This window comes from Nymphaea colorata, chromosome 8 (assembly GCF_008831285.2).
Source record: "Nymphaea colorata isolate Beijing-Zhang1983 chromosome 8, ASM883128v2, whole genome shotgun sequence".
NCBI lineage: Eukaryota > Viridiplantae > Streptophyta > Magnoliopsida > Nymphaeales > Nymphaeaceae > Nymphaea > Nymphaea colorata.
The window spans coordinates 16,956,296-16,969,066 of NC_045145.1; the positions used below are offsets into that span (position 1 = coordinate 16,956,296).

Consider the following 12,771-nt stretch of genomic DNA (forward strand, 5'->3'; position numbering starts at 1 on the left):
CTGTCTCTCTGGACAATGTCTACCACTTCTTTAAAACTGCACCACGGTTTTCTATTTCTCTCTCTCTCTCTCTCTCTCTCTCTCTCTCTCTCTCTCTCTCTCTCTATGTGGGAGCATTTAGCACTTCCTTAAATCTGTTGCCTGGAATTCCTCCCTCCCCTCTGCAATTCTAAATTCCTTTGATACTTGATTAAGGTCTTCTGGAAAATGATTTCTGAAGTTCATAAACACCATTTGTTTGAAACCACTTTTAAATGCCCAGCCGAATCCAACCGCACCATCTTGTCGATACCAATTTCATTTCCTTCTTTCTGTCCCCATGGCTGCTGCACTCTTTCTGCTCCAAAAAACTCTGCGCTCACGTAATGTTTAGGTGCTGCACGTAGTCCGGCACGATTAAATGAATGTATCAACCGATCCCTCGATCAGAAATGGCAAGACATCGTCTTGTAGGACCGCCACGATGACATCTGCAGCATCACCGTTGGCATTACTGGCGAGTTGCATCACGGGGCGCTTGCCTGTTGCTGTTAGGTGCTTGGATGGGCAACGGCCGCGAGGGAGGATGCCTTAAGTTATAGACACCATTATCATCGTTTCTTTTGGAAAAAACGATAAAAAAAAGAAATAAAACCGAAAAAGGGAAAAATCGAGATATTTAAAAAAAAATCGATGAAAACACTGCTTTTTTCTATTTGCGTTTTTTTTTTAATTTTAATATATTTTAAATATTTCCAATATTTTCTTTAATATTTTAATAGCTATTTTAGATTTTGACTAATTTTTTAAAGCAACATTAAAAAACTTTTAAATTTTCTTATATTCTTTTATAGTTTTTAACATGGAGGGCATTTGTATGCGTGCTTACATGCGTGCAGCCACTGGTTGGTGAACTTAAAAAGGATTTAAGGAGACATGGGATAGAAGAAATATAACTTCTAGGTAGTCTTTGAATGTCTGCCATTCTAATGCCATGCATTTAATACCATGCTTTGGTGGACAGTTCCACCTTCTACATTGCCCTGGTGTTTGAATTTCTTGAATTTTTCTTGCAGAAACTTTCATTCTTTGTTTGAAGAAGATGGCACTACAATGCCATAGGTTTGTTGTTGACCGTTAGCAAAGTTCACACTTAACAGAGAGGGTAAGGGAATATATATATATATATATATATATATATATATATATATATATATATATATATATATATATATATATATATATATATATATCAGCATGCAGTCAAAACTGATTGATAACCACAATGTACCACCAACTTCGGAACTGCTTAGAGGTTGGAGGACTGTTCTACGTAAAAGTACATTATACAAGAGAAATAAACCGGATAGTGAGCATTTTAGCTACAATGACTGCAGCGAATGATTCTTCAGTTAAAGCAGGGGAAACAACAAAAATGTCATGGTGCCTTTCAGGTTTAATGAAAAAATAAATTTTTATAGTTTTCAAAAAATGTTAATTTAGCTCGTGTAAAGATGTTGAAAAATATATAGTTTGATCACTGTAAGATTTTCTAGTTTTTTTAAACTATAGAAAAAAGAGATTTTGAAAAAGCGGCAGCGAGAAACGCTCGTAAATGCCTAATCAAATAACTCGCTAGTCCCATATGTCAGCTGGTTTCTTCGGTTCAGATGCGCCCACTGACCATCGTCCTTGTTATCTAACGTAACTCATAAAATGAGTATTCGTGTCCTCTATTGGTGTTCGCCGGCGAAGTGGAGCTGCTCGACCACCGGTGGAACCAGCACGGTCTGGGGGGGCGACAACATGGTGGGGAGTTGCAGAGAGGGGGGATTCCACGGATCTGGAATTGCAGGAAGTGCCGAAGATGCCTGCAAAGAAAGAGCACAAAGGAGGAATCTCTACTTAATGGGGCTTCACATAATCTGGTCAGTAACTTTTAAAGAAAAGATGGATTTTACGTACTTGGATTTATCTGATTAAACTGCAAAACTGCAATACGAAAACCCGCCTTCTCTTGCTAAGTGATTCTCTTTCATGCGATATCCAGAAATTAGGGTTTGCAATTTCATTAATCTGACCCATTTAAAAACCCTAATTTCGTCCAATTAGCTATTCAAATTTCATCCAGAAAGGTTTGAGTAGGTTACGAACCCAACGGTGGCTTATGCACTTCACACTGAACGCGGGCACAACGCACATAACACCACTTTTTTATTCTTTTTTATTTTTTTTTATAGTCAGATGGGCATTAAACAAAGAAAGCAACACCATAAAAAATTTAACCTGTAAAAGATTTTCGGGAAAATGGTTGGTTCTGCTTTCAAGCGGACCTCGGGGATTTTCCTTTACCTAGGCACCTCAATCTTGGATCCGAGCCAACGGAGTAGATGCAGTCCAGTCTGAATGAGATGGATTTGCGAAAAAATAAGTTAATTCAGTACAAATATATTGCTGGATGCCGTACATTAACCATGCGTTGGAGATATTAATTCAAAGAAGTGTAACCCTAATCCTTGTCTATGGGAAAGGGAAATCTTTTCAGAAACAAGACTTAACAAACATCTTCTTCCTTTTACTCCACATACATTCAACGTTTTGATAATGAAAACAGGGGATATTTAATTCTCCTGTGGTTAAACGATCAAAATCATAAAATCCATGCAGGCAGTTGATTGACTGCATGTGCCTTTCAAAACCAAAGCAAATGCTCCATCCAATCTGTTCCTCATCCTTTTTGTTGTGCCTTTGCAGAAGTCCAAGAGTACAATATAAAGACAACATCAGTGACAGAATAACGTTTTACATTACAAAGCAAAAGGATTATGTATTCTATGTACATGCGTACGGACCCTCGATGTAGTCTTATACTAGCAGTTCTTGCATAGAGCCAAAAAGACAGGAGTATGGTGAATCTGCAAGAACCATAGTTACAAGTGAGCTTCTCTAACAATCAGTGTTTAATAATTTGGAATCCTTGAGCATGAAAATATTTACACTATTGAGTGAATAGCATCACATTTTCTCGATCATTTCCATAAGAAATTCAACTGTCACTATCAACTAATCCAAAACTGCATCCTCTACTACCCTGTGGTTCCTTTTTTTTTTTTTTTCCTTTTTGTCTGCACCTCTTCCCCTTTGAGCTTATGAAAATAGAGGTTCCACTTCATTCATGGAAAATGCCACTGGAATTCAAATGTTTGAAACTTAAGAACATGACACCCTTAAACACTTGAACAGATCTCTTGCAGACATTTTGATATTTTCTTTTCCACAGTCAGCCTGCACCAGAACCACACGGTCTTCTTTTAGAGGATGCTGCTGCTCTTCATTCTTCACAGAGTGGAAGGAACAGATACCATAGTAAAGTTTTATCTGTAAAAGGTACAGCTTCTGCATCAGCATCAGAATCAGTTTTTATGCATAGACCTTGAAGAGTCCCTAAGGCAGCCATTTTTTTATTAAGGTAGTAGATTAATATCGTGGCAGGTTCCGTGGTAAAGTTCTGGAACCAAAGAATCCCAAGCTAGCAATATACAGAAGTTGCATGTGTTTCTATAAACATCAGGTGCATTGTAAGCCAATTCTCCAGCTTCATCATTATACAATTGGTTTGAGAATGCTGTGCTCTTTTCAGCAGCTTCTTGTCTGACACAATGGGTCATAGTCATAAGCTTCACCAGCCTTGACAAACCGCCCTTTCACACGCTTTCTGATATCTGCTCGTGCTTTGCGAGAGGCATATCTTATCTTTTTCTCAAACCTGCTCAGAGATTAGGTAAATAAGTATAACAAAAGAATGAAATAGAAAGTGAATGTGGGCTGCATGACAGAAATTCAAACCTGAAACAGACTAAGTGGGTTAACCTTACCTAAAGTTCAATTTGTCAATTGTCATAAGGAACAACATGAAAAACTTGTACTCAAGAAGGCTAAGACGTGCAGTACCTTGCCACTCCAATTAGACTTTGCCACTAATTAAGTATTGAATCAAATGGATCTGGCATGAAATGGTTTTTGTTCTTGGCAACTCAAACCAAGGTGTGAATATCATGCAAGATCAAGGACTGCCTGGAGCTTTTTAGAATTACTTAATCAGTTGGAGGAAAAGAAACATAATGGGGTAGTCTCAGGTCCGTTGATTAATTCAGGCATGAGCAAGCAGAGCCTCAACTTTAGCTGCAGAGAAAGAGATACTTACCCTGTGCCTATCCCAATGTGCACAAGAATGTAGATTAAATGCGAAAAACCATATGCGGAAAGAGTTTGTAATAAATTTTAAAGTAACCAAAAAAAAAGGGAAAAAAAGATCTTCAAAAATTCGGGAAACCACGTGCATCATCTGAAAGTTATTCTAGAAACCATATGGAAACTGGAAAAGGACATTCATACACGCTTCATGTCTACATTCAGTGGAAAGGAGTAACCTTGATAAGGAATTAATTGTTTAGCAATTTTTTTACTTTTTATTTTTCTGCATTTCAATTGCAAAACATGTTCATGAATTAACAGAGTCATTTAATTTGGAGCACAATAATATGTTTTGGTCACGCTTGATTATTGAAAAAATCTGAGATCAGTTAACCATTTACAAAATGCAAAACATTGACCTATTTAACCTAATATGCTCAAGCATCTACAATTTTATGCAATCGAATAACGATTACTAGGTAAAGAACTAATTCAAACTTAGAAGGTATAGACTAAGTGGAAACACTTACTTGCGAGTCTTTTTCTTTTCTTTATAACGCCTAACAGCACTATCTCTGCTTGCTGGAGGATGTGAGCCCTCTGGAGCAGAGGGAAACCAAGGAGGAGGTTCTCCCATGAGAAGCATGGATGATATCCCACAATCTTGATAATCTCCGGGACTGCTTTCACCACTTAACCCTGAGAATGGTAGGGACAGGCTCGAGCAAGCTTGCCTTGGTGCAAATCGTAGATTCATCTCAGTGTCAAGGCCAGGATTTGACGTCACAGAATCAGCAGAAACCATGCTTCTGCATGCAGTCTGCATTTTCTTTGATGGACCAGCAGCGAGGGGTTCTTCAATTATTGCTTGCTCTGCTACTGAAGAAGAGGCCTAACCATGCAGAAAGAAAAACAGATAAATGGTGGGTGACTAGTCCTAAGAATTAGCAGAAGTACGTGCAGTCTTAATCTATTTTGACTGATCCTTGTATAGCAGTTGGGCAGTAATTCAGGCAAGCAACAATAATGGAACATAGCACAGTTAAAGTTGAAATTTATTTGTTGGTAAAATTATTTACCAGGTTAAAATTGAAATTTACTTGTCGAGAGACATTGCTCACCATACTTTTGTAGGAAAAAGAAAGATCTGCTGAATCTTCCAGATCAAATCAGACCTTTATTTTTCAGGACCAAATGTGGATAGTTACCCGACCTGGCCTAGTTTCTTGAAAGCATGTCATATGTTTGCACGAGTCAGAGACCGACTCATCTAGTGCTAATGTTGCAGCTGTCTTCTAAAATAAATAGAAGAAAAATTTTGTAAGCAAAATACTTTTACTGTAACGCAGTCTTCCGATTGCACAATTTAATGTAAACGCCAGAAGTAGAAACCTCCTTCTGTGTGTGTGTGTGTGTATAAAAGAAGCTTATAGGCACAAGTAGGAAAGAAATATATGCGAACAGCCCACAGCACACTCAATGTGCACGCACGCCTGACTTGGGTGGGGCAGCCTATTTGCAGCACCCATAGGACATAGAAGGAATAATTCACCCGATTGTGAGTGAAGTTACCAGAAAGTGAGGCTTGAAAGCATATTTCATTCCTAAGGAAAAATTGCAAGGTTTCGAGAAACAGAGCACTTGCATCAATATTTAACAAAACTAACTTCCCCAAATAAATTAGCAACTCTCCTTACGGAGATCTAATAAAAAGCTTCCTTGACATTAGCCTGCACGCTAAAACAATAGGACCTTTATAAATTTTTCTTTTAATGAACAGGGATCACATATGACATGGTTATGCAGTAAAACATATTGGAAACCTTTCCAAAAGAGTATTAGAAAGGCACCCCTGTTCTTAAAATCATAGTTATAAAAACAAAGAGAACTGGAAGGACGTGAAAACAGTACCTCCAAAACAATCTCATTTTGCCCTTGTGAATCAGCAGCAGAGACATTCTGTCCCCAAAACAAGCTATCAGCATCACCCTCCTCAAAAGGAAGCTCAGAATCATTACGAGATTCGCCAAAGAGTTCCTCATAGTTCTCAAAGCTTAGGTCCATATCATCCATATTGAAACCATCATATAGTTCAGCATCATTAGTAATTCCAAGATCTTTCATCCCATCACAAGGTAACTGCATACAGCATCAGCAAAATTTTTGAAGTGCTTTGCAAATAACAGACTGCAACCAAGCTACACCAGTCACAGATATGTCAGTTGAAATTTTAGGCTAATAACCAATAGGCATGCAACTATATGTAAGTGCAAGTGAGTTCTCTTAGTAGCAATTTGATTGCTAGAGCTAATAATTTTTTTACTGGAAAAAGCTTCCATAAGCAAGAATAAGTACTGCTCCAAATGACATCTGAAAATATGTAAAAGAATCAGATCAATCAATGAAATGAGGAAGCCCAATAAGTAACTTTTGGAACAGAGAGAGAAATAGAGAGAGAGAAAGAGAGAGTTTTGGAAGAAGAGAAATTTAATATGCTGCAAAAGAACATCCAGACCGATGAGATATTTTTTTCATAAAAGAGATTAGAGGGACCAATTCATAGGAGAAAGCCATAATCAACCAAGATTAGCACAATAATAGTATACAAGAGCTGGAAGAAGATAAAAAGTCTGGGAGTGTCTGAAGCATTGTCACATATATCGAGTATGAGTATTATATGGCAAGAAATTTCTCGGGCATAATATGGCAAAGTTGTATATCTCGAGAAAAACTTGCAAATTTTTACAAAAATTAAAATATTTAATAAATCTTGACAATTATAAAAAATAAAAAATAAGAAAAAAATGCGAAAAAAACGTGAATAATACGTGTTTTTTTCATGTTTTTATTTTCTGGCGTTTTCTTAAAAAGATGCTTCTAATTGCCGCTTTATACAACTAACTTATTTTTTGGGTTTAATACGCGTTTTTTCTGACAGTGCATTTTGTAAAGATCAGAAGAACCAGCTCGTACAAAAAGCCCAAGAGGGCAACCAAAGTAAACACTAAAAGTACACATGAACTGCAAGAAAATAAAAAATGGCCATGAGTGTCTGAAAAGCGCAAGCAATAAAAAGAGAACAAAGATTTAACTTGGCTGAAGATTTATCTTAAAACAGGACATTAGGCAATTCTATCAAAGGAGATTAGGCATGACAATTTCAGTTGCTGATGCACCAGAAATCTAGGATTCTAGACATAAGTCCATGCAAGGGATGGTAATCCTGACCAAACTGATCGATACATCTCCAGATTATTGCCATAAGTGCAACTATTTGCTCCAGTTTAATCTATATAACAGATATAGTGCATGGTTTGTTACATTCCTACTACCGCGAGGCTTGGGAGCTTAATTCCAGAGATAGCAGACCTCTTTGTTTGTTTGATTTAGTAGGAGTTCTTATGGTGATTATGATTGTGTACTCTGATGATATTCCATCAAAATGCATGCCTTTCTGTGCATGATACACTATCGACGTAAAGAAATCAGTCGCTTCTTTTGGAATATTATCCAGGTTTTCTCAGGCTTTGTAGGATTAGATGGCAAAGTCTATGCAAATGTAAGTCATGGTGATTTTAGCACATCTACAACTTTGCCTAATACAACCATCCATACCTACTAAACTAGCATTGCTACAAATACTTCAGGAAGCTCTTTATTCATTGAATAACTTTATACTTCTGGGCTTGCAAAACAATGAGTTAACAAAGTCAAGATGGATCAACACCCAAACTGGTCGACCTAATATGATGATTAATGATTGGATTCTTATCAAAGTTGGCCAATCTGACTTGGCTAATCATAGGTTGGCTTGGACATTCATTAGCATAATCCTTAAACAACCAACTTCAGGTTCTTAAACCTTGATCCTATGTGACATGGGTACGTGACATTTGCTGGGTATGGCTGCATTTTAAAACGTTAAAAATTATATTTTCAAACTTAATTTTTTCCTTAATTCTTCTTTTGTATTTCCCTTCCACTAAGATTCTATATTTTCCTTTCTTTTTTCTTTAATTTTGAGAATTTTTATGGATTATTATACTCTAAAGTACCCCTGTACCCAAATTTTCTAAAATTGTCATACCCGTACCCGCATCACCATACCCGTACCCATATCGGACCCCTACCCATATCACATAACCTTGATCCAGTCATTCAAATTTTAAGAGAACGTCAGTCTAAGGTGGAAGATGCACTTAAAAAAAAAAAACGGCATTCAATGGTTACTCATAGAGGAGAAAGTTGCAGCCAGAACTCCAATTTTGCCAGATAAAACAAATATAATTTTTTTTTGTTCATTGGTTTGCTCAACTGAAATCCAAAATGTGAAATGCTACCAATGAACAAGTGATTAATATGGCAAGTATAATCACAGAACCATCTCCAGATTGCAAATGGAAAGAAGCATCAAGATGATACCTCACCTTGGACATAGTTGGGTCCACTACTCCAACTTGTTGATCAGCATCAAATGGCAGAGAATTCAGTGGAGGCAATGGAGAAGATCCCATCCAAAAGTTGATCTTATCTGCAGCTTCCAGATCACTTAGTCTGCTAGGCAGAGCTAACTCCACAGAATTGCTGCTTGAAGGACCCCAACAGTTACTAACACTGTTCTCATCAATAGTCATCAATCCCGTTTCTTGTTCACATTTTGAATCTCCAGAAGAAGGCAATTCCAATACGAAGGACCATATTCTAGAAAGTTCTGCAGCAGAAGGACAACCAGCATAAGAGTTTATTGCCTGTTTCTCATGTTCGGTAGCTGTGGCTGAAGCACCGTGCTTATTCCAGTCACAAGTTTGACAAAGAGAAACTTTTTCTTGAATACACCTGACTCTAGCTGGTTCTGCATTACATTCGTCACATAAGAGTGTTCTGGAATGACGCTGAGCAAGTGCATTTGCTGAATGAACATTGCGATCACATGAAAGACACAAGCAAGCAGCATCTGATTTGCAGTAAACCACAGACCTTTGCTCCCCGCAAAAGTCACAAATAATGCCCATTTCTCACAAGTACTCTGAGGAATCAGAATACAGATGAGACAAGAAAATCGTTTTAGACACCAGATCTCAGATATGCCGTCAAACTTATTCAAGCTGCAACTTCTTATTATGCAGGAACAGACACCACAACCCTGAAAATGTTCATAACCTGAAAACCAAATGCGATTGGTTAGCCATTGTCTTAAACCACAATACTGATGGAACTACAATTTATCAACACAACAAAGACAAGTTATAGACTGCCTTGAAAGTTTTGTTTTTTGAGTTTCAATAAAAATAGAGGCTCAACTTTCACTTTGCTGCAAGACTAACCTTTTGAGGAAGAAAAAATATCTGGAACATGGAACCGTCTAGCTGATAGCAACTTATCTGAAGACTTCAACATTAAGTTCCCAAGTTATTCAGTTACAAAAGAACAACCCCTTCTGGGAAACAATTTTTGCTATTGGCTCGAAGGAAAATCAGAACAAAATGACGCTAACTCTGTGGTTTCTGATGGTTGAATGTTTGTGAAGAAAGACATACGGTTTTTTCTTTTTTCAAGAGAAAATCATATGAGTTTACGGGCTAACATAACGAAAGCCACCAGCAGGTCGCAATTTTGCGGACAAAATATGCAACTATAGTTCAAATGAAAAACCACGATGAATGACTAAAACAGAAACGAAAACCTGAAACCTCAAATTAGAAAAATAATTCATCAATTAAACGAAAACATAAATTCAGGTAGCACAGCCTGCCATAACGCCGCGCTACAAAAGTTTGGAGACCGCAATTCTACCAATATTTGTATCCCCTCTAGTCTCAACCGCTACAATAACCTGAAATTGTCATTTCCACAGCAAGAACCAAAAATCTACGGAATTCAAATGGTCCCTGCATATCTTTAAGTTAAAAACCAACTCTTCGTACCACGGCTGGTAATTTCACGCAAGGACTAGTACAAAATTCGCAGACTGAGGGCAAAGGAATCCTGCTTCCTCTCATTAACGCACTTATACGTTAAACACACACGAGAGAGAGAGAGAGATGCACAAAGATTCAAACAAGTTCAGCAGATCTCAAATGACTCCAACCGGAACCAAAGCTCTAGCAAGTAAATTAAACGCAAAAACAACCGGAAAATTCCGCAAAGGAAACGGAAATGCAAAAGAATGACAAATCAAGCAAGCAAAATCCAAGCTAGGAGGAATCAAAGACAAAATTACAGAAAACAGGAGCAAATATATCCGATTACTTAGCGATCGTACCTAGAAGGGAAGAAAAGCAGAGGACCAGTCGTGAGAATTCTCGTCGAGCGAGCAAGAAAAAAAGAGAGAGAAGAAAAGCGCAGCAGAGGAAAAAAAAAATGGAGGACAAGAAAAAGCGAGTCAATCTCTGTACCTTTTCGCCTTTCGTCTCTCGCCTTCCAAACAAAACAAATAATAAATAAATAAATAAATAAAAAGTTCTTCAATTGATGGAAAGAGATTAAATCGAAGAAAGCGAGGGAGGAGAGAGGAGGGAAGTGAAGCGTGGGACCCGCCATTTTAGTGCCATCTGAAAAGGGAGGGAAGGGAGGGGCGCGTGAAGCGTGGGCACTAAAAATGGTGTGACGAAATAGGACACGTGAGATGTAGATAATGACGGGCGTGTCCCTCCCCCCGCTCCCCGTTTGGGACAACGCCACCGGGTCTTCCGCCGACGGAGGAAGTGGCGGGCGGCGGACGACCCGTGCGGCTCGGACTCCATGACCGGGTCGTGCGGGTCACTCGGACCCGCCCTGTCCCATTTTGGAGAATGGGTCCGGACGAGTGCTTTGCTACTGTGACCGAATTAGAGTCTCCTTCTCTATATATGGAACATAGTTATCGGGATACTCTCCAGTCCATACTGAAAAATATCGAAATACATTTGGAAGATATTAAGAGGAAGCCAGAATGTTGATCTTGCAAACACAATGTTTTTGATGGCTTTGAGTTTGAGATCGGACACTCGACTAAAATTCATGCTACGTTACACCTACTCTCTACAATGAACGGTGGATTCCATGCCCTTTTGAATCGGACTTAAAATCCATGGTCCTGACATCCTCGGCCATCATGACTAGAGATGACTCCTCATCTCCGATTTACAGGTTCAACAAACCGCCCGACCTAACGTTATTCTTTTTTATCGGGTGGCATTGTTTTAAGAAAATATCAAAAATAAACGCCCCAAGTATAAAACATCGATATATATATCACTAAAACTTTTGTTTATTTATGTATTCCCACTTTTATTTATTTTTTAGAACATTTCCTTGAGACTTTCTGTTCTTATTTGCTAAAAGTCGATGAACAATGAGACGGTTGATTGCCTCAGATTTTGTGTTCAAACAAATTTAAGGAAAATAAGCTACTTTGTCTAAAACAATAAAATAAAGGATTTTAATTCCATGGTCTTGAGATTTCCGGTAAATGGAAAAACTGTAGGAAGGTTACATTCAAATCTTAGACTTGAGTAACAAATCTTAGACTTGAGGCTTTCAATACACCCGTAAAGAAGGCAGAAATTTTTATAAATTTTAATTTTTAAAAAGGTACAATATATATAAATAAGTAAATAATTGTAAGAAATCTATGTAAAAATAATAAAAAATTTTGTTGTTGATGTGGGCAACTGCCCACACCAGCGTACTGCTTAAAATAACTTGAAGACCCATTCCATAGGTTTTCGGTAGTAAGGTTGGCTTTTGGATCATATAACCTCTCTCTAAGGATTAGGGCTGATGTGAGACTTAGTTGAGCTAGAACGGAGTGCATCTACCATTTGTAGCCCAAAGCAATGGTATAATTAAAAAATGAAAGGAAAAGATTGCAACTATACCTTTTTTTACAAATAGTATAGTAGAGAAGGTGTTGCATCATAGTGGCATATATCTTAAGTAAGTTTTGTCGAGGTTGCATTTTCCACCCAATCAAAACACATTACACTATATGGTTACACCACGGATTTGAGGTCCCTTCCCCTGCACCGCATTGCATGCTACTGAAATAAATGCGCCGTTTGTTTCCTTAAATAGTGAATTTCATACAACATTACATTACATTGGTTGGACATCATCTCTTTTTTTATATAAGGTGGGAAAAAAGAATGTTGGAGTCTTGATTTACTCGTGAAAAGGACGAGCTCCACTTTGTCGCGACGAGAATTGTTGGGCAGAAAGTCTTGAATGTTGCAAGTCCGTGGGCGACGCCCTGGAAATATCGGCTAGATTTTCTCGGAAATTCCGGCTCCGTGGAGTCGTACAGTCGACCGGCGGCTTCGATGAGAAAAGCCGACGAAATTGCGGCAATGCAAGTTCATACCAAAGGACAGAATTGCCCAACTCTATTCCTAAAACGCCATCTCGCCCCCTCTGGAAACCGACGACGAATAATAAGAGCGCCTTCTGCCCACAGAAACCAGATAGCGTGCCGTGGTAGGCGATGGCGTCTCGGTAATTCCAGGGGTTGAGGCCAAGGGCTATTCCGTCAATTCGGATTTCAGTAGCGCCAATTCTTTACAAGATTCAAAAGAAAAAGGACAAACCGGTGAAGAAAGCCTCTCTTTGCCCTTTTCAGGG

The 12,771-nt window shown here is 38.3% G+C and overlaps 2 protein-coding genes across 4 annotated transcripts; one reads left to right on the top strand and one right to left on the bottom strand.

Annotated features, from left to right (window-relative positions):
- The first annotated feature begins 1,644 nt into the window (after positions 1 to 1,644).
- On the top strand, positions 1,645 to 3,416 carry LOC126410295 (uncharacterized). Its single transcript, XM_050079069.1, has 2 exons — positions 1,645 to 1,907; positions 3,260 to 3,416. Exons 1-2 carry the CDS (start codon positions 1,696 to 1,698, stop codon positions 3,414 to 3,416), a joined length of 369 nt encoding a protein of 122 aa, XP_049935026.1. The 5' UTR covers positions 1,645 to 1,695.
- Positions 2,518 to 10,690, bottom strand: LOC116258603 (zinc finger protein CONSTANS-LIKE 9-like). 3 transcript variants are annotated; one of them, XM_031635825.2, is made up of 5 exons: positions 10,569 to 10,690; positions 8,601 to 9,333; positions 6,085 to 6,312; positions 4,704 to 5,065; positions 2,518 to 3,745 (listed from the first exon to the last, which is right to left on the bottom strand). In XM_031635825.2, the coding sequence occupies exons 2-5, from the start codon at positions 9,183 to 9,185 to the stop codon at positions 3,616 to 3,618; spliced, it is 1,305 nt and encodes a 434-aa protein (XP_031491685.1). In that variant the 5' UTR covers positions 9,186 to 9,333; positions 10,569 to 10,690; the 3' UTR covers positions 2,518 to 3,615. The 3 variants fall into 3 exon arrangements, with proteins under 3 accessions (XP_031491685.1, XP_031491684.1, XP_031491686.1); XM_031635824.2 differs by having other exon boundaries at positions 10,436 to 10,573; XM_031635826.2 differs by lacking the exon at positions 10,569 to 10,690 and adding an exon at positions 9,498 to 10,400.
- Positions 10,691 to 12,771: the final 2,081 nt, after the last annotated feature.